The sequence below is a fragment of the Mirounga angustirostris genome, unplaced genomic scaffold, assembly GCF_029215605.1.
Source record: "Mirounga angustirostris isolate CCGP_5_RB_7025 unplaced genomic scaffold, mMirAng1.0.hap1 SCAF_2, whole genome shotgun sequence".
Taxonomy (NCBI): Eukaryota; Metazoa; Chordata; class Mammalia; order Carnivora; family Phocidae; genus Mirounga; species Mirounga angustirostris.
The window spans coordinates 201,253,308-201,279,522 of NW_026991710.1; the positions used below are offsets into that span (position 1 = coordinate 201,253,308).

General features: G+C 53.6%; 1 protein-coding gene across 12 annotated transcripts in view; it reads right to left on the reverse strand.

Moving 5' to 3' along the window:
* Positions 1-26,215, reverse strand: part of ARHGEF10 (Rho guanine nucleotide exchange factor 10) — a 105,313-nt gene that overhangs the window by 16,426 nt on the left and 62,672 nt on the right. For 9 of the 12 annotated variants that reach the window (XM_045879581.3, XM_045879580.3, XM_045879578.3 and 6 more), the window contains 9 exons: positions 22,844-23,019; positions 11,529-11,644; positions 11,061-11,188; positions 10,814-10,914; positions 8,897-9,018; positions 7,520-7,606; positions 5,736-5,941; positions 5,056-5,213; positions 645-787 (listed from right to left, as the gene is read on the reverse strand). In XM_045879581.3, the coding sequence (XP_045735537.1) occupies positions 645-787; positions 5,056-5,213; positions 5,736-5,941; positions 7,520-7,606; positions 8,897-9,018; positions 10,814-10,914; positions 11,061-11,188; positions 11,529-11,644; positions 22,844-23,019 (1,237 nt within the window). The remainder of the gene's footprint in view (positions 1-644; positions 788-5,055; positions 5,214-5,735; positions 5,942-7,519; positions 7,607-8,896; positions 9,019-10,813; positions 10,915-11,060; positions 11,189-11,528; positions 11,645-22,843; positions 23,020-26,215) is intronic. The other 3 variants (XM_045879579.3, XM_064585726.1, XM_064585725.1) reach the window with 3 other exon arrangements.

Consider the following 26,215-nt stretch of genomic DNA (forward strand, 5'->3'; position numbering starts at 1 on the left):
ATTTACAAAACTTTCTTTCGGTACAAACATGCACACTTATTAAATGTGAACAAAAAAGGTCCTAAAACTTGACCACGTTCATTGTTTTATTATGGCAACTTCAGAGCATGTGTCATGCTTAGGAAATCTCCCCCAATGCAGAGTAACGCGAACATTCTACTGCTTTCTAGCTAAGTTTGTGATTTTGTTTATGTTTTAAAATTACCTCCATCTGGAACGTTTAGGAGGGAAAAGACCCTGGGGCACGGCTCCACATTTCCACATGGCAGGCTGTCTCCTGATCCTTCACTGAATAATCCAAGTGTTGCACTGACTGGAAGGGCCACCTGACCTGGGGCCAATTTTCCCCGTGTCCTCGAAGACTCTCTATTATGTTCATACTAAATACATTTTTTAAAGTAGTGTGTTTGTGTTAATTAGCAGGTAAACGATGAACAATTCTTCCACGGACACATGGCTACACGACGGTCAGCTGAATTATCCAGTTAATCTTGCCTTTCACAGACAGATCTGGGAGGGCCACGGGCGAGAGGTTGCCTGCCCCACCACAGGCCAGGGCTCCCTGACCGCCAGCACTGGAGCTCAAGTGGGGCGGGTTCTAGAAACGCATCTCTTCATGCCGGGACTCACTTAGAACGACTTACCTCTGTCGTGTGGGTCTCGGTGCTGATTGTGAACACCTGGCCTCCAGAAGCTGCCCACAGCGTGTCCTCCGTCATGACGAGACTTCTAACTGGCAGGACGCCTAATTTTATCACTTTCTGAGGTTCAGAATTCCAGGATCCATCTTAAAAAAAAATTTTACTTTCATTCAGATTCAGTTATCCGTGCACAGGGCCTGGGGGAAAGGATCACAGATCATTTTATGCTTGTCTTTTTTTTTAAGTAAGGTCTACACCCAACATGGAGCTGGAACTCACGACCCCGGGATCAAGAGACACAGGCTCTACCAACCAAACCAGACAGGCACCCCACAGACCATTTTAAATAACAAGCAAAATACCATTGGTAATTGTGAGGCTGACACCTGGGTCTGGGTGTCCAGAGCTCGAGGAGTTGGCACCATGTCCATGAGGCAACCTAACTCAGTAATGGAGCAACGTTCTGAGCCCAGTCCGGCCACCTGCTATGAATCATTCACCCTGCGTCTCGGCTTTCTTCCCTGTAACGTGGGGACAATACCGCCACGCGCCCTCGGGGCTGCGTGAGAGCATGAGGCGCGACCAAGCGATCAAAGAGCTCAGCGCCGTGCCCGGCACGCAGGTGCGCGGTGAGTCCTCTCATCTACAACGACAACACACAGAACGGCTCAGTCGTCAGTACAAGGTTCTATATCCGAATCAGCGTGCGACGAGGCTTCCATTTCCCCGCGACCGGTTCTTCCCTTTGAGATACCCCTGGCCACAGACTGTGTTGTCAGGACCCACCACATCTTTAGTGCATTAAAAAAAAAAGAACTGGGGGAAGAGGCTTCCCTCACTTCTCCCGAACTCACTCCATTCCTCCAGCACAGGCAGGGATGCAATATTTTGCTTTGAAAATATTTCCAAAGACCTACTGATGAGGTTTGTCACACTTTATATGAAGTGTGAGTCAACAGGCAACGGGGATGGCAATAAAAAATATTTAAAGCAAGACTTCACAAACGTTTTCAAAGTGGCTGTGTAATTACCCCGTGAAACATTAAAATACATTCTTAGATTTTCAAAGTAACCATTAATTAAGCCACGCTGCCTAAGAACACAACTATCACTGTTAGTCCGCCAACGCCTCTGATCCTAACCAAATAAAGCACTCTGCTCAAGGAAGGGGGCAAGGTCTTGGCTCCAAACCGAGTGCTTGCTGCTGGGTTCTATACTTGAACCACTGAACCTTTTCATCCAAACCCTGTTCATGAGGACCTGCCTTAGCCGAGGCGTGCAGACACCAAGAGGCACCTCGGCAAGTTTTGGACTTTGTAGCCTACTTTCAAGTTACGATTCAACTGTAGTGGAAGTGCTTTTATGCTGCAATTAGGCCAAAAGATGCTGCCGAACAATGATCGGTTCCAGTGGATACTGACCTGCCGTTCACATGTAAGATCTGCACCGAAACCGGGGTATCATTGTGCGGTTAAGCACACGCACACACACAGTCACGCGTGCACAGCCACACATGCATACACATGCGTGCAGTCATACGTGCACATGTGAGCAGAACCACAGGCAGACCCACTGGCACACACATATATGCACACACGCAGTCCCACGTGCACACACATGCACACAGGCTTTTTCATCCAGGACTCACAACCCTACGAAGCCCTGCAGGCTTCACTTCCGATGGGATTACAGCAGTTCGGGGTGGGGATACAATTCTCCCCAACACACACAAGGGCCTGAGAGTGCAGGGCCGAGGATGCGCGCTCCACCTGACTGCCCCACGGTGTCTGCGTCCTCGGATGGCCGTCACATGGCCACTGCCGAGTCCTCTGAAGCAAGAAATCTGCTGCAGACATGCTATTTTGCTTAAGGATTAACTTCTAACAATTGAACTTTGTTCTCTGAGCACCTAAGTTACTCTTTCTGCAGATCCCGGGCTCTGGGCCCTTGCACAAAATCCCCTGGGGGTGGCAGGGAGGGCACACCACTGGGCACTGGGCTGTGGGCGTCAGCTCCAGCTGACAGTCCACCTGCCTGGGGACAGCCTCTCCTTGGAGTTTGCACTCTAGACCTGAGTGCTCAACCAGGCTGCCCAACCACGGTGGGCCCCACTACATAAGGATTACATTTTGAGCCTACAGAATTCCAGATTTCAAGCTCCCTAAAAGTCAAAGACTTGCAACAGTGCTTGGCTGAGAAGTGGTGCAAAGGGCGGTGGCCTCCAGCCAGGCAAGTCTCCCACCTCGGAGAACACAACTGCCGAGAAGAGACCTGTCTCCAAAGACGACATTCAGATGGCCCCCGGGTGCACACGTGAACGCGTGCTCAACAGCGCTCAGCAGCAGAGAAACGAACCCTTGTGGGAATGGCCATCCTCCAAAAGACAAGAGGTAACAAGGGTTCGTGAGAACATGGAGGAAAGGGAGCCCGTGTGCACTGTCGGTGGGAACGTAAACCGAGCAGCCACTCTGGAGAACAGCGTGAGGTTCCTCGAGAGATTAAAACAGAGCCACCCTCCGACCCAGCAATCCCACTCCTGGGGACTGATCCGAAGGAAATGAAAACACCAGTTAGAAAAGGCAGATGCACCCCCATGTTTGCCGCGGCATTATTCACAATCCGCAGCACAGGGAGAAGCTCTAAGTGTCCATCGATGGTTGACTGGATAGAGATGTGCTGTGGAATATTATTCACCATGAAAACCAAGGAAACCCTACTGCCTGTAAGGACACGGAGGAGCCTTGAGGGCATTATGCTCCGTGAGGTAAGTGAGACAGAGAAAGACGAATACCACAGGATCTCACTCATGTATGGAAGCTAAAAACCTCCAGCTCGCAGAAATACAGAGGGGAGGCCATAGAGGATGGGGCGCGGGTGGGGGAGATGGTGCTTAAAGGCACACACTGGCAGCCAGAGGGTGAGTCCTGGGGACCTAACGCACCGCACAGACCCGAGAGTCCACAACACTGCGTTATGAGCGTCCCAGTTGTAAGAGAGAGGATCCGAAGTGCTCTTACCACGGGAAGAGAAACGGTACGTACGTGACGGGAGGCGGGGGTTAGCTAATGCAGCGGCGATGGTTCTGCAGCGCATACGCGGATCCAAACCTTAAACGTGCGCCGTGTTATATGTGAATTATGTCTCAGTAAAGCTGGGGGAAAGAGAGAAGGTTTCACCAGCCCCAAATTAAATAAATATAAGCCCTGAATAAATTCATTGCACTGGGAGAAATAGACATCAATATCCCAAGTCAATTTAGGAAGCTCAGGAGACACAACTGAAATCACGGTACTTGCAGACTTCCAGATGTCAGCAATTCCCACGAAGTCCATCTCTGCCAGAGCAGCAGAAAGCACACCGTGAGCGCACCACCCAAGCCAGAGACAGTGGGGAAAAGAAACACAGAGCGATGCCACGATAAATATTCACCTGCACCTAAAGCAACGCGTACTTCATTCTAAATACAGCTGAGCCCACAGACAAACCTCGCGTCCGAGCCGCAGTGCTCACTCCACGGGGCACACCTGCTGGCCGGGCCCTAAACCCGGGTGCTCCTGGGTCTCGGCGGCGCACAGGCTTCCCGCCCTTCCCAGCTCTCTATCCCTGGGTGTGCAGGCAGGGCTCCCTTGCCCCTGGACAGTGACGGGCGCCCCTCAGGCTCGGCTCCACCTCCTCCCTGCAGAAGGCTCAGACCCGGCACCTCCCAGTGCTCCCCGGGCACCCTGAGCGCTGTTTACCCTCTGTGAACTGTTCGTCCCCGGGTGGGAGAAGGGGGACTTGCTCCCATCTGCAGCCGCGGGTGAGGCAGGAGGCAGAGCGGCTTGATGGCTCCCCGCCTCCACCGCCAGGATCCGCAACCCAGTGCCCACACTGGAGATACCCATGTGCCCCAGGAGGCTGCAGACCCGCACTGTGACCCTCTGGTGTCCCTGGAACCCACCGGAACCCTGGGCCAAGCCCGAGACAAGAGGAGGAGCCTAAGCGGGAGGGACGACGGCCAGCACATGCATCCAGGTGGTCCTGACCGTTGGGCACAGACCTGGTCCAGCCACTCACGCGGGCAGCCTGCGGTCCCCTCCACCCAAGAAGACAAAGCCTCGCGGCCGTGAGGGCAGGGGCAGCGAGGGGGCCGGGGTCTCAGCCCTCGGGGGAAGGACACACACGGACCTCAGCACTTTGTAGAACGGGGAGGCGTGGGCCGGGAGACCCGTGTCTGAAACCACTTCCCACCCGTGCGGCTGGGGCGGCTGGGGGTGCTCGCGCTTCGCACTGTCCTCTTGGGGTTGAGCAAGCTGCACGTGCCTTGGGACGCGCGGTGACAGACGCTCGCGGGGACGTGGCCCAGGAACATGAAGCTCCGTCCACAGCAAACCCCCAGAAACCGCGACGAGACTGGACGTGTAGACACAATTACCTTCTGCTTTCGCGTAGACGGCCACGGCGCCGTTGACCAGGCCGGCGTACAGGCTCTGGGGCGTGCAGGCGAGGCTCATGACCGTGGACCTGTCCGGGGTGAAGAAGTGCTGCAGACGCACCTTCTTGGAGCCTTGACTGCTTTTATAAACGGAAATGCTTCGAGAGAGACACAAGAGCCAGTAAGCGCGTGTGTCGGGCGGGCGGGCGGGCGTGCGCTCGGGCGGCAGGGCCCACACGAGCGTGCCCAGCAACTCCAGCCCCCGCCCCGCACGCGCACTCTGCTGCCACCCAATCTCGTCCCGTACTGTGAAGGAGAGACTGTGGAAGAAATTACTTCCTCCTAGTGAGTTCACATCAGGAAAACCGCCGTAAAGCGCCTCTGAATGGTGGCAGGGTGGAGTCCCCGTGCGGCACGGACCAGGCCCCGTTAGACTCCAAACGTGAGCAGTCAGCTACTTGTAAAAGCAGGACCAAGAAGAGACCGGTCAGGGGAAGCCGCCAGGCAGAACTGGGACGTTCCCTGCAGTCGCCATTCCTCCTTGGGGTTTCCCGCGGTCATTCCCACGGGCGGGCGGTGACCGAGCCGATCCCGCCGCGTGGTGTAGCCCCTAACAGACGGGGGGTGACTGACCGACCCGGCTCGTCGAGCTCCTCCTGGTGGAGCAGCGCGGGGCTCACCTCCCCTCCTCGGTCCCCAGGCAGATGGTGGGCACGCCCGGCGCCCTCCCGGCCGCGGTCTCGGGCTCCGCGTGCCGCTCCTCCGCGGGGATGAACACCATGCACAGGACCCGAGACTCCACGTTGAAGCACTCAATGACTTTGGGGTTGGAGTTTTGAAACGAGACGATGGCAATCTGGCCCATCTGGCTGGTGCAGCTTCCGATCTGGCGGGGGGAGAGGAGTGCCTGGAACTTCCACAGCACACCGACCCCTGACCTCCGTGGCCACCGGGAGAATTCGTGTCGCCACGGGAACCAACACACTTCACAGAATCGAGAGCTGTTCACACCATCTGCTAGCAGAGCCCGCCTCTCCTTTTCAATGTATGGGGTTACTTTCCCTTTTAATTTTCGGAACGAGAGCCCAGTTTTGGTTTTGGTTTTGGTTTTAGTTCCTATTTCTATCCCTGAGAAACCGTAGCGGTGGCGGCCGGCTCAGGCACAGTGAGAACCGGTCTTAAACTAAGCCCAGCGTCAGACACGCTCACCCAGGGAAACAAGGCCTTAAAAAGAGAGCGCGTCAGAGCGCCTCCCAGCGTGGACACCAGCGTGTGAGCCCGAGGCCCCGTGCCATGGCCCTGGGACGCTGGCGGGCCGCGGGCACCCCCGCGAACCTATCTGCCGGGTCACTGGACACCCCACAAGCTTCGTTCCCGACTTGAAGTCCAATTGTTTTTTCAGTGGGAAAGAGTCACATCTTGTTAACGGAAGAATCAACAGGACAGAGCACTCAGGGTCCTGGAGGGAAAGCCGGCCCGGGGGGTGGGGCGGGCACTGAGGCTCCCAGCTCCCATTTCCTCTGGGCCAGCTTTGGCAACGTCGTCCCACCCCCCATACTCGTACCAAAGCGTTTCCATGCCACAAAGAAGCGTCCTGCTTTGACAGCCTTCCAGGGGAAGGGTGCCAAACCTCCAAGCCCTGCTCGGGCTGGCGGGGCGAGCGGGGGTGGGGATGCGAGCAGGAGAGGGAATGAGGCACCAACTACGGTCCGAGCGATGGGAAAACTTCTCTGCTAAAATTCGAAAACCTTAGGGAAATAAGCCCATCCAGTCCTTCACAGCTGGGTGCACAGAACGGCCCAGTTACTTGGCCTGCTCCTTCTCGACACTCAGGGAGGAGCACCGACCACACAGAGGCTGGGGCTGTGGGAAGGTAGAGAGGTCACCTGAGGGCAGGGCGCCTGGAGGAGGTGGTCAGGGTGCGGTGCCGGAGGACAGCAGGGCAGCCATCGGGGAGCAGGTCTGGGGGGCACCCCAGGAGACCTCAAAACACAGTGCACAAGGATCATCTCCCGTTTGCAAGAACCAGAAAGGCCCATTGCGATGGCAGCATAATTCAAATGCAGTATTTCATTTGGAACAAATTAATTTTAATTGCAAAGTTTCCAGTGTAAAAAGCCAGCAATGTCTTGGAAGGGGGTAAAAAACCCCATGCAATTTAGCCACCCAAATTAAAGAAATATTTAAATTACTCTCACATCAGCTAAATTGGTTGTCTCTGGGCTGAATCTAATCTGGTAAAACTTTAGATGAAAAAAAAAAGACAGAAACATTTTAATTCCTGAAACTTGGACACCTTTTCCAAAAGCGTTCAGCCCTCTCTTGTGGTTTGTGACTTCCATGTGTATAAACACAGCCCGGGACATGCGGCGACCAACGGCAAGTTCTGCATTTGAACCTCTCAAACCCACACTAACCACAGACCCCTCAGGAACCCACATTATAGACACACAGCTCGTCTTACCCACAGGAAGCCGTGCGCCGTGGACAGCGAATCCGGCTGAGCCTCATTATTCAAGCAAGGTTCGGGATTGTAAGTGGCACATTCGATCTAATGGGGAATAAAATCAAACACCCCCATTTAAAACGGGACCAGGAGGCATCCTGGCGACACAGTATTTTTTTTTTTTTTTGAGATTTTGTTTATTTATGGGGCGCCTGGGTGGCTCAGTTGGTTAAGCGACTGCCTTCGGCTCAGGTCATGATCCTGGAGACCCGGGATCGAGTCCCGCATCGGGCTCCCTGCTCAGCGGGGGGTCTGCTTCTCCCTCTGACCCTCCCCCCTCTCATGTGCTCCCTGTCTCTCTCATTCTGTCGGTCTCAAATAAATAAACAAAATCTTAAAAAAAAAAAACATTTAAGATTTTGTTTATTTATTTGACAGAGACACAGAGAGGGAACACAAGCAGGGGGAGTGGGAGAGGGAGAAGCAGGCTTCCGGCCGAGCGGGGAGCCCGATGTGGGGCTCGATCCCAGGACCCCGGGATCATGACCCGAGCCGAAGGCAGACACTTAACGACTGAGTCAACCAGGCGCCCCCGTGACACAGTATTTTGAGCGGGTAACAGACTACTGACATTTAGTCACAAAAACGGCAGATTACTGGTTAAAGATTAAAACGGGGAAAAGAACAGATGAAGGTACAAGCCTCGGAAACCAGCTTTTTAGAGGCAAACGTTAGTCTTCACTCTTGCATCTTCAGACCCCGGCACGCGCCGCCAACGTCCCTCATGGGGCACAGCGCTGAGGTGGCTGCCACTCCCTGGGTGCGGCGGGAGGGCGTACACACCGCACCTCCTCCCCCTGCCCACCCGCCTGCCCTCCCAGGAGCTCCAGGGCTGAGTGTCGGCCAGAGCCCAGGAAGGAGAAGTAGGAGCGTCTGTCTCAAACAGAACGGGAACGCTGATAAATTGCCACATGGCAGGGGCCTGCTTTAGCAAAGAGAGGGCACAGTACTCCAAGCAAACACGAGGCCTCTGTGACACACTGTGGACACTGAATATGGCAAAGGGCAGGAGAGCGGGCAGACCTGAGGCGGGTGCCCTCATGTAACTAATAATGCCTGGAATGCACCAGGTGCAACAGGGACCCCCCAGGCACCGGGACGGCCGCCGGGCAGAATGCACCAGGTGCAGCGGGGACCCTCAGAACCCAGACGGCCGCTGGGCAGAAAAGCAGGCTTTCAGCTTCATAGTCTAGCAATCATAATTCCTAAATAAATACCTGCAGAGAAATGGTAACTGGTTGACCTGGGGAAACAACATGGGACTTTGCCCCAAACTGGACAAGCAGGGACTGTCTCCGTGAACAGTGGACCCCATCTCCAGGTCCCCCCCATCACCTTGAACTCCTGCTGCTTGGCCACCGTCACTGGCATGTGTCCCACGAGGAGAGGGTGTCTTTCCTTCTTGATCTGATTCCCATCATCTTCCACGCAGAACCAGCCCATGTGGTTCTCTTCCTCTGCGGGCATGTGAACGAGAAACGGGGAAGGGCAGCGCTGAGCCACCAGCAGCCTCGACACGGCCCTGCGGGCCCCAGACTCAGACATGATATTCTACACCGGCCTGCAGAGCTAAATACTGTTTCTGGAACACAGCACCATCTTTTCTTAAAGGAAGACCTCTATGTTCACTGCTTTATTCTGAAAAGCGTGTCCTGTTTTCCTGTTTGCTCCCCGGGACTGCACGGATGTGAAGGGCTGAGAAAGTCCTCCTAAAGCACCTAGCACTATTTTTCTTTTTTTTCAAAGCAGCTGAGATGTTTTAACACGGTAGAATACTACGGGATAAAAAAGCGTGAGGTAGGGGCGCCTGGGGGGCTCAGTCAGTGGAGCGTCTGCCTTCGGCTCAGGTCGTGATCCTGGGGTCCTGGATCGAGTCCCGCATCGGGCTCCCTGCTCTGCAGAGGGTCTGCTTCTCTCTCTGCTCCTCCCCCCTGCTTATGCTCTCATTCCCGCATGTGTGCGCTCTCTCTAATTAATTAACTTTTTAAAAAGCACGAGGAAATGAAGAGACACTTTGCTACAGAGCAAGTTGTCAATCTCGGCTGTGAACGGATGAAAGGAAGCTTATTTTCAGGTTCAGGCTCGCTCGTCAGAGAGGGGCCGTTTCTGGCTTGCCGATGCAGGTAAGAGTCTGCCCTGACAAACCATGGAATCGTTGGGGGAGGAGAGAGGAGAGCCCGCGGAAGCCTGGGCGGCGGTGGGAAGGCTCTCCGTCCCCTGTATTTTGTTTTCACTTAGCAGACTGCCCGCGTCTCAGAACAGCACACGTGCACACGGTATCACAGTGTTCTGAGTAACACCCGTGTGTAAACGACATATGTGCACACATACATATCGGTCTGATTCTCGGCTCAACAGACCGCAAGGCTGCAAGCAGAGGAGCAAGAAAATAATCAAGTCCCCTCGTCTCTGACCAAAGCACACGACTCCTTCCCATGCAGGCAGGATCTCCGGTGACACCTCAGGGCCACCTATACGTTTCCCCAGGTGAGGGAGGGAAGCAGGACGTCCCCACTGTGGGGCAGGGCCTCCTGGCGCACGGGCCATATACCCAGCCACAGACCCACAGGGCTGTTCTGCTCGTGTGCAGTCTCAGCTGATGTCAATGTGTGCGTATAATAAAAGTGAGGGCTTATTTTTTCTACAGTCTCTGAATTATAATATAGGTATCTTCAAAATCACTCCTGCTGGGGGGTGGGGGGCATCCAGTTGGCTCAGTGGGTTAAGCGTCCCACTCAATTTCGGCTGAGGTTGTGAGATGGAGCCCCGCGTTGGGCTCCCTGCTCAGCGTGGAGTCTGCGTCTCCCTCCCTCTCTCCCAGCTCTCTAAATAAATAAATAAAATCTTAAAAAAAAAAATCACTCATGCTGGCATTCATTTTTCCTGTTTAAAAACATTCTTTCAGGGCACCTGGGTGGCTCAGTCGGTTGAGCACCTGACTCTTGATTTCGGCTCAGGTCATAATCTAGGGGTCCTGGGATCGAGCCCCACATCGGGCACCCCACTCAGCGGGAGTCTGTCTGTCTCCCTCTCCCTCTGCTCACTCACTCTGTCTCTCTCTCAAATAAATAAATAAATCTTTAAAAAAACAAAACTAGAAACATCCTTTCAGGTGAATGAAATCTACTGTCAAGGTCTTTCTTGTGATGCCCTCTCCCAGGCATGGACTTCACCGTCACGGAGAGAAGCAGAGGACGAGGTCACGCGCTCGTCTGCACAGACCTCACGGTGTTGAGGTCACGCCGCTCTTACCCAGGGCGAGCTTAGCCATCTGCAGGTTGTTGATCCAAGACTCTTTGATGGCAGGGGTGAAGGTATTGAACACAGCAGTGAAGAACGTGGGCCGCCCCGACCTGCCAGGAGGAACGAGAGGCGTCCGGTTTACACACCGTGGGATCACAGGGTAAACTCTGCCCATCCCGCCCGGTGGCCACGACTGCTCCGTGAGAGCCGTCCTCAGCCCTGCCCAGGAAGGCTGCCTTGCAAAGTCACCACTGACTTGTCCTGCTTCCCCGGGAGCTGCAGCTGGATTCGGCAGCAATCTGCCGCGCGGATGTCCTCTTCCTTCTTCAAAATGAGCCTCTGTAAACCCGACGTCCAATCGTGGGCCACGGACTGGTTTAAGTTCTGCGAAGGGAACACGCACACGCGGTGAAGGCACTGATAAGGCAGGGCCACCCCCAGGGAGGAGGACAGCGAGGCTGGCGCACAAACCCTCGAGGAGACTGTAGCTCTCACAGTGCATTCCAAACAGACACCCCTGGGGCTCGGGCCGCACGCAAATGAAGTGACCCAGAACAGCTTCACCCCCAACCCCCCGCCCAGAACGGGAGAAAACACACCATCAGACTGGTTCTCAAAATCTACCTGATTCTCCCTTCCGGTAGAACCCGGAGGCATGGCCACATACTGACGGCGGTCTAGGACGTGGAAACAGAATTCTACGTCCTGGGGCCCCGCCGGTTACCTGGTAGTTTCCTCTAAGGTTCCCGATGAGCTGAGAGATCTGACCGACGATGTTTAGGTCATGCAGCAGGTTCTGTAAGTCTTGATACAATTGCCCTGGCCCCACGTAGACCTGGTCTGCAGGACAAGAAGCAAACAGCACCAACTGAAAGCCACGTCTGTGCTGACCCAAGAGGGGCCACAGCACCAGGGTTAAAATGCCAGGTGACAGAATTTCTAAAAAGTGGATCTCTTCAAGCATTCAGTGGTTCTTCCTTTTCTAACTTCTCATTTTGGAATGACTCCAGACTTACAGAAAAGATTCAGAGCTCCCCCCGTGTATGCCCTTCACACCGCGTCCCGTGACATTAAAATCTCAGAGAACCACAGTTCCGTCATCAAACCACGAAGTCACGTGGACATGACACTGTTCACTAACCTGCAAGCCCTATTCGAGTGTCCCAGCTTCCCTCCCGAGCTCATCCTCTGCTCCCAGACCCAACCCAAGGCCCCGCACGCGCTTGGCTGCTGGTCTCCTGGACTCCGTGAGCACCTGTCTTCCAGGACCTGAACTCCTGGACTACGGCTGGTGCATTAGGTCACAGAACCTCTCACACTCTGGGTTTGACTGACATTTTGTCGCTTGTGTTTTTAACGCATTGTTGATGTCATTGCGGTTAGTAAGAGCTATCTAGGAATGGCATTTAACCTAAACCAGATTTCCAATGGCCAGGGTCTTCCAACAACAAAATGAGCTCCCCAGTGCCCTTTCTCTAAAGGAAAGAGAACATAGAGAAGGACAGTGATGGGCCAGGGAAGAGCCCCATCCCCAACTCAGGGCCACCTCTCTGTGTGGGGGGGAATAGTTGCTCATTCCCCTCCCCCCCCACAGGACTATGCCCCAACCCCCATTCTCCCGGTGAGGACGCTGAGGCCCCACGCTGACACCCAGGCAGGATCCCAATGCAGAATCCATCTCAAAGCCCCCCTTTAAAGGACATGCGGTCACAGCCCCCTCTTCCTCTGTGTCCATGGAAACAGATGGCCTCAGCCGCACCCCACCCTCCCCGCCAGCACCCAGCAAACCCAGGGAGCAGAGCAGATTCATCCACGTCGAACAAGGTGAGCCTCCTAGAGTCTGTTTCCACAAGGCGGCTTCTCGGGCGTCAACCCGGGTGTGAGTAAAGTAGACGTCGCCCTTAGAACTTAGCACTAGGCCGTGCTGGGTCAGTCATCGGCAGTTGGCAAGTGAAAAGCAAATATGCGTGTTGTTAGCTAAAACTATTTTAAGGGACAAACATACTGTTAAGATAAGATAAAAAGTCAGTACATGTGACCGCTGGGACGGTTTTCAGGGCTGGCCAAGGAGAAACCAAGCCTCCTGGCTCCTGTCAGTCTCTGCGGTTGCGGTCTCAGAATTCTTAACAGTGGCGAGCAAGGCGCCCTGCGTTTTCATCGTGCATGGGGCCCAGCCAAGTATGCGGCTTATTCCATCCTCCCCTGGTATGTCTGTGTTAAAAATGAAGATATATTTCCAACACAAATACTTCAGATGGGTATCCATCTAACCACACTCACTGCTTCACCGCGGAGTAAGATAATGAGTAATTTTGCAGAAACGCCATCAAAGACATTTTTACTTGGATCTTTATGCATCCACCAGGCCCGATTTTTAGGACTCATCTAGATAAATTGTATGATTAACTGCATATCAAGTATTTTCATGAAGTTTCATTAAAAAAAAAAGGGAGCAAGCTGTTCAATGATTATCCATTTATCAAATTTGTTTTTCCTTAACAGTATGTGCACATAAACTAAAACATCTGTAGCAAACACCACACACATTTGCTTTCATTTATAAACTTCTGATGACAGACTCCATGAACTCACCCTTGTGATGAAATTACTCCTGCTACATGAACTCCATCAATTTGCCCACATCTAGTTTTTATTTTTTTAAATTGTCAGACAGTAAAGCCGACCCTTTTACCTTGGGTACATGGACTTTGAATTTTAACAGGGGCAGGTATAGGCCACAGAACAGCACCTTCACCCCCAAAGACCCGACCTGTCCACCCAGTCCCATCCAGCAACCACTGGTCTCTTCTCCAACCTTTCCGTTTTGTCTTCTCAAGAATGTCACGTAAGGGGGCGCACCTGGGTGGCTCAGTCGTTAAGCGACTGCCTTCGGCTCAGGTCATGGTCCCAGGGTCCTGGGATCCAGCCCCGCATCGGACTCCCTGCTCGGCGGGAAGCCTGCTTCTCCCTCTCCCACTCCCCCAGCTTGTGTTCCCTCTATCGCTCGCTCTCTCTCTGTCAAATAAATAAATAGAATCTTTTTTAAAAAAAAAACAGGGTGCCTGGGTGGCTCAGCCATTAAGCATCTGCCTTCGGCTCAGGTCATGATCCCGGGGTCCTGGGATCGAGCCCCGCATCAGGCTCCCTGCTCAGCGGGGGGCCAATGCTTCTCCCTCTCCCACTCCCCCTGCTTGTGTTCCCTCTCTCGCTGTCTCTCTCTCTGTCAAATAAATAAAATCTTAAAAAAAGAAGAACGTCGCCTAAGAGTGCACACGATATCCCACTTCTGTTTTCTAAACACATATACAGGATATTTCCGTGCGCCCAGAGGTCTGACTGAGTTGCCTTGAGCTGGGGAGGCCAGCGTCTAAGCTGACCCAGCCCCTCACACATGCAGTCCTGAGCCTGGTAAAAGCAGAGCACAGCACCAGCACGTGAGCACGAGGAGGGCAGGGCCGTCCCCTGCGTAGGGACGCTGCTCTAAGTGTTCACGACGTGAGCAGGGAGGTGGGCTCCAGGCTGAGCATGCCGAGATTCTGACATCGGTGCCTGCCCTGCAAACGTGTTCCTCCCACGGAGCTCCCGTGTGCCACGCAATAAAGCACGTGTCTCAGGAGACAGAGACCACTAAACGCCAGGGGCCAGGCTGTATCTTCCTCATCGAATCTCGCCACCGGGGACTCAGGAGTCCCTCTGGGAGAACCCAGAAGCCTCCCCCATCTTGCGTTCCTCGCGTGCACCCAGGGACGGGTGTGCCTTCCCACCCACCTCGGTACCACCCTGAAGCTGGAGGGGGATGGTGTGCCCGGCATCTGCAGTATTTAAACCAGGACAGCTTCGGGAGCTCCCCAAGTCTCCCCACACGAGCAACTCCTCTACAGGGGGCCACCGCCTGGGAGCCTCCGGGAAGCAGCCCCGCGGGAGGAGCCCCACGCACCCCCAGAAGCCAGCCGGCCGCGGCAGGCAGGCAGCCTTCACCCACAGAGGCTCCCTGTTAAGGGCGTGAGCCGTGTTAGGCATCAAGTGATCTCAGCTTTGGGGAGAAGCGGGCAAATGGTTAGCACACGGACAAGCTGAAGCTGCTGGAGCCTTTCCGTGACCCATGTGCACACACTCGTGGTACCACGTGTGAGATGGACACGCTGGACCAAAGTCCTCTGTGGCCATCATGGACGTGCCGCCCAGACGCCAAGAACTCACAGGTCATCTCTCGCCGGGGCCTCCCCACCCCACGCCTCCCAGAGACGGGCCGTCCTGCCTGGGCGCTCAGGACCGCAGGGCCTCATGGCCACCCCGCGGTCAGCGCTGCCGGGTCACCCAGGCCAGAGTGTCCAAGCAGGCGTAGCGAGGCAGGAGACGGGGCAGGAAGGGGAGCAGGGCTCGGGCGGACGGAGGGCCACCACGGTCCTCGTCCTCAACTGTTAGGACTGACTCTGATTTCAAAACCAAACCTAAGCACACACGTGCATTTCTGGCCGGGTCACTAAATACTCGTACGTGCTAAATGCTTCGGCTGTCTGCACGAGTGGAAGGAAGGCAGGGCTCACTTTCAGCGCTCCTGGCGCGCAGACCGCGTTCACCGCATCTTCACCGCCCTCCAGCGCAGCTTCGGGAGCCTCACTGCCCCGAGAAGCCATCTGGGTCTCATCACAGGTACAACCAAATCTCCTGGACTGAAAACTCGTACGGGGCTCAACACTCCGTGCACCATGAGAGGGAACAGGACAAATTCCACACAAGCTCCAAGGCAGCCGCGGCCACACAGCCGGCCTTGCTCTGTTGCAGGGGGCTGGCCTGAACGCCCTCGGTCCCAGTCACCGTCCGCGGGCGCTATGGACCACCTGTTACCAGCCCAGCACCCGGATGCAGACCATGGACGCAGACCGTGGGGGTCTAGCCGACGGTCTTCAGCTGCTGTCCAGGAGCAGAGTGGATGCGGGTGGGCAGCCAGCCGGTCTCTGCGACGGGGGGCGGGGGGGCCTCCCCTCCATCGGCGCACAGGGAGCCGAGGGTCACGCACGGCAGGGGAGCAAGCTCTGCAGCACGGCTTCGGACGCATGCCACGTGGCCGGTGTCACCAAGGCAACCGGGCAACACGCCTTCCTCCTCTCCGGTCCCTCCCAGGGCAGCCCTGGCCCTAAAACGTGCTGTGCCTTTCCAATCACTAGGGTCTCCCTGGAGGCGGCTGCGCCCTCCTGTCTCTGACCGTGCAGACACCCCAGCTCGCTGGCTCAGAAGGGAGGGAAGGCCGCAGGTGTGTCCCCGCCCACAGGCCATGGCAAGCTCGGGGACGCTGCGGGGGGGCACGTGGATCAAGCCCTCAGCCCTCGAGACCCCACACCGGGACTGAACAAACCCCACGTGCTGGCCCTCTGCTTCGCAGAGCGAGAACCCGGCCCCACAGCCCAGACCGAGGGCTCCTGGTGACAGAAGTCGAGGCCCGGCTTCATATTTTTAAAGTGCAGGCACCACGTGGGCCTCTGCCTTCGGAGGTAGAGGGGTCAGAGTGTGGTTTCCACTCCACTGCTGACATGCACCCCTGCACACCCACTTCTGGCCACAAAACCATAAACCACACCCACATCCCCCCAGCGTGGCATCTGTGGTTTCTTTTTTTTTTTTTTTAATTTTTATTTATTTATTTGACAGAGAGCGAGACAGCGAGAGAGTGAACACAAGCAGGGGGGAGTGGGAGAGGGAGAAGCAGGCTTCCTGCCAAGCAGGGAGCCCGACGCAGGGCTCGATCCCAGGACCCTGGGATCATGACCTGAGCCGAAGGCAGACGCTTAACGACTGAGCCACCCAGGCGCCCCGCATCTGTGGTTTCTTTACAGTTCACTTTCTGCCCAGGACCTGCCCCACCCCTGCCCCAGCCTCTCCCTCTGGGACCCTCTTCCTCCCCCTGCCCTCCCCCTGCCCCAGCCTCTCCCTCCTGGACCCTCCTCCTCCACCAGCCCTTCCCCCTGCCCCAGCCTCTCCCTCCTGGACCTTCCTCCTCCCCCTGCCCTCCCCCTGCCCCAGCCTCTCCCTCCTGGACCCTCCTCCTCCACCAGCCCTTCCCCCTGCCCCAGCCTCTCCCTCCTGGACACTCCTTTTCAGAATTCAAGGATGCCGAGGTCTCTGCCAGCTCATGTGTAACAATGATGTGACCCCCTCCTTGTCCCCGACCCCTGGTACCCACGGCCAGAGCCCCCACTTTGCAGCCGGACTGCAGAAGGAGGTCTGGCACTTTGAGAAGACTTGAGCAGAGAGCGGACACACTCTGCAGATGCTCTGGGGTGGGAGGGACGCCGATCCAGAGCTGATGGTCTGGCTGGCCTTCTCCTCTCTGTACAGAGTGGCTGGGGGCAAGCAGGGGGCAACTTTGCTCCCTGGAGCTGCACGCTGCCCGGGAAAGGGCAGGATGCCACCGGGGTGGTCTCACCCTATTCCCACGGAGGTTTTCGGCTGCACGGTGTGCAGTCTGCGGTTGCTCCATGAGAAGCAGATGCTGGTCCCACAGCCGCGCAAGCCAAGGCCTGCCCTGCGCTGGTAACAGCGCGCCATACCCGAGCACAGAGAAGTGCAGCCAGGCTGACTCTCACCATCATCTTCAAGGACCAACTAACGGGAAAGCAACGGGCCTGATCCCTACAGGACCACAGTACCTGCCCCTGCACACCACGCACGCTCCCCTCGGAAACACGCTCAGCCTGCGTTCTCAAGGTGTCTGAAGGCTTTCTCGGGACATGCCGAAAAGAGGCGATGGCGGGTCTCTTCCAGCGGAGGCTCCTGCGGGGTGGGGACCCCCTCCCTCCCCAGCTCTGGCAGCACCATCCCCTGAAAACTGGGAGTGCTCCAGGGTCTCCCATCGAATGGAATTGATCTCTACGGATCCTGCATGAGTCAGCTTATCTCTGGCAACAGGGAAATGTATTTTCTGGTAAACCCACCAGACAAGGGGGGAGCACAGTGATGGGGGGAGCACAGTGATGTCAGGAGCATACGCAACTCTACCAGGTGCATCAGGTAAACCCACTGCACTGCGGGGACTTTCTCTCCCCAACCCCAGCCCAACTCACAAAATCGGCGAAAACTGTTCAATCACCCCAGAAAAAAGCACAGAATTTGGCAAAGTAATTCAGAAGTTCTGGAAGCTGAAACCAACCCACAGAATCCCAGAGGACCCCTGGACAAATCCGTGGGCACCAGCCTGCAGGCCCCTGCACAGAGAGCAAAGCTCAACGCCAATAAAATGTCACAGCTCAAGGAGAGGGACGCGCGGCAAAGCAGATGCACACTCTGCACGGGGCTCCTCTGGGGGTGGCACCTCCTGTGGGCGGCTCCCACGGGGCCGAGGATGGCGGCCACGCGGGCTCCTGCAGCCTGGTTGCTAGGCAGCGACACCCACTCTGTCTTCAACGCTGAACCACAGACCGAATTTTCCAACGCTGATCTCAGAGCTCAGTCGCTCACACAGCAGAAAAGTCACATGGCTACGGGCGGAGCAAAGAACTCCTATTTAGCGCCTCAAAATAATTGATGGATGACAAATGCAAGAGAATCAGGAGGAACAAAAGCACTGTGGGTGAATCTGAAGCCCTCCTCTAAAAACTCGGAGACCGCCGAGACAGCCCGGCTGACTGACTCATGGAGGGGACACAGTTTTACCTGCATGAGCAGCGCACGACTCGCTGGCTGCAGGCTGGTGGGAATGAGATGAATATTACGGATGGGAGGCACACAGAGCAGCTCACTGTCTGGCCCCAACAACAGACGGGCCCTCATTGCTGGGTGCGTGAGGATGAGCAGGACAGTCCTTCCCCAGTGCTGAACACGCCAGCGAACGGACTGGTCCCTGTTTCCCTGACCGGAAGCCTGAAAACGCCCCACGGAATCTGGCTTGAGTTCAGTCTTGCAACACACACAGAATGAGCACATTTTAATTTGTTAAAAAAAATTTTTTTAATCTGGAAGGCATTTAAAAGGCCATGGACTCCACACCCATTGTTTCAGAGCTTACAGCTAAAACTCGGATCTCCTCTACGGACAGGGAGACCAAGACACAGGGGTCTGCGCAGCTAAGGTGCACCACTAAGCCAGGAACGACGCAAATACCAGCTCCCACAGAGGTCCGGGTGCTGGGGACCCCCCGACCTGCAGACTCGAAGCCCGCGGGCCTCCCCACTCTCAGCAGTGTCTGTCCACTCAGTGCTGCCAAGGTAATGGCCACCGTAGACTCAGAAAGAGCGAACTGTATTGTATGGGAAGATAGCAGGGAACCCTGCTATAAAAACTCTTCAAGTAACACGTCCGACACGGAGCTGAGATTAGTGGGTGACAGATTCAGGAAACGGGAACACGAGGATGGGTCCAACAACTGACTGATGCTCTGCAAAGCGCCCCTCCCAGGACTCCGGGGCCGAGAACATGGCTTCCTGGAGGCCTTCCCTTCTGGAAAGCTGTGTCCGGACAATTCCCGGACAATTCCCAATCCAACCCTTTTATGGTCACAATCTGTTAACGAGGGAGGACCCCTCCACACGTGAACATCACATTAATTCTCTCTCCTGGAGAAAACAGCATTACCTACATGACCAATCACCTTCATCCTGCTCTTCATTATTCAAGAAACAGGCAGTTTATGGAGTAATCAGCAATTCTGTGTTCCCGCTCCGACCCTACGCTTTGTTGTCCCGGTGTCCAAGCATGTAACTGAAGCCATAAGAGGAAGAGGATCTGCCAAGCAGCGTCTCAGGTTCTGGGGTCCGCACAGCACCACCCTGCCAGGTCCAAGAGCCCTTCCTTCCAGACGGAGCAATCCCACCAGCTGGAGAGCCAGCACAAGCATTTCACTAGGTCTTACGCAATCACAGGATAACCTGGAAGCCTCTTCCAGTTCATATTTCTGCGAACAGACAGTTGTCGGTCCTCCGGATTCCAGAGGGACTGCCACAGGCTGGGAAGGTTCCAGTCACAAAAACTCTTGACTCCCTGGACACACAAACTCCTTATTGTGCTCCTGGCAGGTGTCAGATGCAGATCAGCTGAAGGAATCAATCAACCAACTGATGCACGTCCTCCCACCCTCTGTCTACTGAAATCCTACTCCTTCTTTAAAACCTAGCTTAAGAGGCGTCTCTCTGAGAAAATTATCCTTTTTTGATCTCCCAAAATATTTTGCGCCCTCGTTTCTGTTAAGGAATGTATCACAGTGTGTCACACCCTTGTTCTTGCATCCGTCTCCTTGGGCTTCCAAAGGCACCATCTACCCCTTACTCAGTTGGGGGTTACCAGGACATGGCACGCAGTTTAGAACAGGCCTTCGATAAACAGGCAGGTAGAAAGACACAGTTTAATTAAAAATTTAACAGTGGGGCACCTGGGTGGCTCAGTTGGTTAAGCGACTGCCTTCGGCTCAGGTCATGATCCTGGAGTCCCAGGATCGAGTCCCGCATCGGGCTCCCTGCTCGGCAGGGAGTCTGCTTCTCCCTCTGACCCTCCCCCCTCTCATGTGCTCTCTCTCTCTCATTCTCTCTGTCTCAAATAAATAAAATCTAAAAAAAAAAAAAAATTAACAATGGTTGGTGATTCCATTTTTCTTTTCATTCGCTCAACAAATACTCATTGGGCACCCACTGCAGGCCCAGTCACAGAGCCGGAAGGGAAACAATGAGGGATTAACGAATTGTAGAGGAAGTCGCCCACACACTCATCAGTTACCAGTACCCTGGCTTCTTAAAATAAAGGCACTGTAGTTACAGACCATTCTGAAAAAGGGCGCACGCCTCCACTAAGGGCCGCAGCGCATGAGGTGACATGGATTCCGCCCGCCCACAAAACGGAGCAGAACGAATGTCTATGGATGGCAGACAGGTCTATCAATTAAATTCTCTCTTTAGGACAGTGTGCAAAAAAGATCCTCCCCGAACAATTGCTTTCACCGAGGTTACGTGTGTGCTTGTTCAAAGGGACATGAAAAGGTCACAGCAAGTCTGCAGAACGTGATCGTGTATGTTTCCAAGTATTTTCCAAAGTCTCTTGAACTTTGGATACATCAACAAACTTCTCTTTAAATTGAAGAATGAAGAAAACCGGATACTCTCCAAAGTGCCACAGTTTCTTCTCACGGACAATGACAACCATGTACCTGCCGTCGCGGACAGAAGCTCGTAGGAATGCTCACGGCGCCTGTGTCCTTTCTTCCATGGACAGTCGACCCTTGAACAACTTGGCTTTAACCTGTGCGGGTCCACTTCTACACAAGTTTCTTTGATAAATACAGGTCAGTCCCGTAAATGTGTTTTCTCTTATCATTTTCTTAATGACGTTCTGTGTCCTCTCGCTTCCTTTATTGTTGGAATATAGGATTCATAAAACATACGAAGTGTGTGCAAACTGTTGATGTTATTGGTAGGCCTTCCAGTCAACAGTAGGTTTTTAATAGTTAAGATTTTGGAGTGTCAAATTGTATATGAGGATTTTCAACGTACAGGGGGTTGGTGCCCCGAACCCCCATGTTCTTTAAGGGTTGACTGTATTTTAAAAATTGCGTCTTCCTCCTATATGCTTTTTAATATTGCTAATCGATTCGAATCTTATTCTAAGTTAGCTCAACAGAGTCATAAATAAAAAGATGAGTAAGAAAACGTAGTGCTGCCTTAATATGCAGTATCTGTTCTACGGGCCATCTGTCCCTGATGACTTGGGCGCAAGCAGGCAATCTTAATTACAAATACCTTTTAACACTGCTACCATTATAAACACACAAAGGCATGATTTTGTTCGTAAAACCAAGACACACGTTGGATTTGCAACCAATACTAACAAGCAATTTAAATGGGCTTTTACAAACTTTTAACAAATGAGATGCCCAGGTTGAACTTGAGTAAGAGCTTACCAACATGCATCAGTTTGGAAGAACCCTCCCCTTCCCTCCCCACATCACTCCTTGGTATATCCCTGCTGTGGAAAATCTGTGACACAGTCTGGCATTTTGATTATTCGCTGAGACTTTTGCAATTCCTTTAAGAAAGACTTAGCAGTTAGTGATTCAGGACTGTAGGACCTGTAATACCGTGCTTGAGGACATGGTCTACCAGGCCGATCACCCAACCAAGTGACCGACTATTAACGTCACACAAACAAGAACAACGGGAGACCTCACAGCAAATTAGACCTAATGCTCATCGGGCCCTGTTCCTGTGAGTCCAAGTGAACGTGCATATGCAGCCAGAAAAGTTACAGGGTTTAAAGGCACCTTCTTCTGAACACGTCAGAAGCAAAATAATCTGAAAGGTTGTCCAATATATTTACATCACGAATATTCAATATAAAGGCTCATTCCATGTATGAAAAGGTTTACTGCAAGTCCCCATTCACTCCATTTGGTATATTCCACAATTGGCGCAGAGGCTGGTGAGTAAGTGAAACCAGCCAGGCTTTATTTGGATTAAAAAAGAGAAATGGAAGGAGAAAGTCATGAATACTACCCTACGTTCAAAATCTACAGTCCGAAGACCATAAATATTACCAAGCTGTTGAAGCATGGCGGACGTATCAGGACACCCTTGGCTCATCTTGGCTCGTCAGGACCTGGCACCCCCTCCCTGGGGAGCCTGGGGGAGGGGAGAGAGGAGGGGCTGCGCGAGGTGGTGCACAGCAGAGCAGAGCCTGCCACCGAGGTCCACACGCTAGAGGACTTCCATGCACGCTCAGGAGACAGGAGACAGAGCCCTCACTGGGGGAGGGCTCTGAACTGGGAAACGCAGAAGAGAAATCAGACCTGGGGAGACTGAACGCATCCTACATGGCGGGGTTCCCTGTAAAGCCAAAGGATGCACACCAGTGGGGACAAGCTCAAAGATGAGGGTCCAGTGGGCTTATCTGCCTACATTTATCAGCCAACATAAAGTACAGGCTCCAAAGATGGTATCGTTCAACAGCCTGACCATCTCCGTGGATCCTTGGATGCTGCCGAGGCCGAGGAAACAGGGCCTATCCGGTTGGCACTGACGCCGGCCCCAAGACGCGCACGCACGTTAGTAAAGCGTCACTTACTTGGCTTAGCGTTGGCGACCACCGCCAGGCTCTCGGGTGGGTGCACAGGGGGACACCTGTTTTCTCCAGCACCATCGTTTTTGCTATACTCTATCACTTCCACGTGTCCAAGAGGAACGCTCCACTTTAATAAATACCTCTGGCTGGCTGACATTAGCGTGTTGCTGTCCGAGGTGCTGAAAGGAGGAGGCATCGGGATGTTATGATTCATTACAGGTGTTAGTCAGGATACTTTTCACCCCTTAGATATTCAAGTGAGAAACACATCCTGCTTCTGCCTTTCTTACAGTTACCATTTGGTTCTGTAAAGTGGCCTCCCAGTGGATGGTAGGAACTCTTCACTGCCTAATCTTGGAAGACGGGAGAACACGGGATGCTTATCTCCCAGAAAACTCTCATGTTCCCATAAAAGCTTAAAAGGAACATGCTGGAGGCTCCCTGATGGATACTTGAGCCAAGATGCTCATGCGTTCTGGCAAATACTGTTAACAGGAAAATCTCCTATGTGCAGAGATATTCTCTGGTTATTTCGTATCAAAGTTCCTTTTTTACTCTCAGTTATAGTGTAACTATTTTAATAAAATTAAATCTTGTCATTATGCTCCATGATTAAAATACTTATTATGTAAAAATTAAATGAAAAAATCCCATGACCTATGTAGATTTTTTTTCTCCTTTTACCATAAAATGGAGCATACATGAAGAGAAACACACAAAGCATGGCTGTTCAGATAGGCGGAAAATGCTAGAGCAGACACCTCCTTGACCAGCACCTACTCAAGGCTACAAGGTTACCAGCAGCCTGAGGCCCTCCATGTGCCAGGAACCCGCCCCCCCGCCCCCGGCAAGACAATCATTGTTCCTTACTCTGATGATTATCACAGTTTGCTTTCTTCAAGATATACATATTTTTTCCAATCAAAATGTAGACAGGAATAACCAAAATGTCGGAGAATATACTTTAAACCGAAATACTTGGCGTGTTGGAAGCCAACTGGTACCCAAGCGCTCCAACTTCCCTCTGATGTTAGAGGGCTTTACTTTTTTTTTTTTTTTAGATTTTATTTAGTTATTTGAGAGAGAGAGCACGAGAGGGAAGAGGGTCAGAGGGAGAAGCAGACTCCCTGCTCAGCAGGAAGCCTGACGTGGGACTCGATCCCGGGACTCCAGGATCATGACCTGAGCCGAAGGCAATCGCTTAACCAACTGAGCCACCCAGGTGCCCAAAGGGCTTTACTTTTCAATGTCCAGTCTGCGTGGGAAGGGGAAGGAGGAGAAGGCAGAACTCAGACACTGAGTAAGAAAGACTGCGTGTTCTGTGAGTTAGGTGTGCTCTCTACATAAAAAGAGAGGCCCATGAACCTGGCCCCAATTTCTACTCATCCTGTTGTAATCTAAAATCCTCACTCCTACAGAGGTTTGGGGGACCTTGCTGTTCTGATAACCCTTGGGGCCATTTGAACACTTCAGCCTGACCAAAGTGGGTCGTCCCTTCACTGCCTCCTGGGGGTGTCGCTGAGAACACGTCAGTGGGAACTGAACTGTTGCCCTTTCCTCACTTTGTAGAAGGTCATCCGAACCTGGGATCCCTGCCACAGCCCGGGTGTTATTTTAAGGAATAACCCTGGTAGTGAACACAGATAAATCCATTTTTAAGTGTTCATCCACTTCTTGTTCATCTTGGAAGTGTATTTGTCAGCTTGAGGTTTTTAAAATGACATAAAATTTCAAAAGACCCAAACTTACTGAGGAGCACTTGGGGCGCCTGGGGGGTGGCTCAGTCGCTTAAGCATCTGACTCTTGATTTTGGCTCAGGTCATGATATCGGGGTCGTGAGATCGAGCCCCGCATGAGGCTCCGTGCTGAGCGCAGAGTCTCCTTGAGATTCTCTCTCCCTCTGCCCCTCCCCGACTCATGCTCTCTCCTCTCTAATAAATAGAATCTTTAAAAAAACTGGCATATTTTGCAGATTTATTCTGTAGCTGCCTCAGAGCAGGTGAGGACGAGGAGGAACCATAATAAAAACAGATAGTTACCAGGCAGCACTGTGCCGGGCGCAGAGCTGAAGGGCCTGACAGTGGTCCCTGGCCAGACCCTCCCAGGAGTCCCAGGGATGGCTGGCTTCCCCACCATTACTCTGCAGAGTGTGGGCGTGAGGCTCGGCAAGATGGGATGATTCCCCGGAGCCCTGAGAAGGCTGGAACCCGGGCTGCACGGCATGAGCCCCTGGATGCCCAGCCCCCGCCCCGGCCTCCCTGCTGGGGCTCCTCAGCACCACAGGGCGGCCACCACGGGAGGACCACAGGCACACATGCTGGCTCCCACCCGGTGATGTGCTCACGAAGGCCTAACACCCAGCTCCTGCTGGGAGAGGGAGCCCTGCCTGTCTCACGGGCCAGTCTCTGTGCTGTCAACACCCGGAGTGGACGAGTTCGAGCTGCCAGTGGTTTGGCAACTGCATCCCCAACTCCTGAGAGTTTAACAACGGAGCCTCTCAAGCCATGATGAGCTGCTCAGGACACCACGCCAACGTGCGCTGCTTGATAAAGCACCCAGGGCACTCAGCTCAAAACATTCACGTCTGCCTCAGTTCCCTTACCATCCCTCTCTACCTGAAGACACTAACTTCTCAGATATCGTCAACCAGCTACAACATTCTAGGTGTTAGGGAGCAGTCCTGATGGTAAATGACTTTAAGGATAAGAAATGATGAAGTGGTATGTACTCATTTTCTTAGTTCACAGTGAATATAAACGCCACCGATATAATCATACAAGAAAAACGCTTACCAAAACGTCTCCACAGGGAGGCAGCTAAAGAGAAAGGATGTGAACGATGATCACAACAAGACTGTAGAGTGATTTAGGAGGGAAATAAAAGAAACACAATGCAGTTTCTGGTTCCAACATTGGCTTTACGTTTAAAGAAAAATATACCATTCATCCCGAATTTCCTCCAGCAGTGACCTTGTGACTTAACACTGGACCCGTTTAAAAATACACTTGTCTAGGGGCGCCTGGGTGGCTCAGTGGGTTAAGCGTCTGCCTTCGGCTCAGGTCATATCTCGGGGTCCTGGGATGGAGCCCCGCATCGGGCTCCCTGCTCAGCAGGAAGCCTGCTTCTCCCCCCGCCCCCCACTGCTGCCCCTGCCTGTGCTCTCTTTCAAATAAATAAAATCATTTTTAAAAAATTAAAAAATAAAATAAAAATACGCCTGTTTAGGTCCTGGTTCCCCTTCATCACAGGAAGAGGTGACGAAGTTCTGCGCACATATTGGGGCAGCTTGAATAGGAGCATTAGCGGAGCCGTCCACTCATCTGGGACGCGGCACGGTCCCGGCGCAGAGCCAATCCCGCGACCTAGGCGCATGCT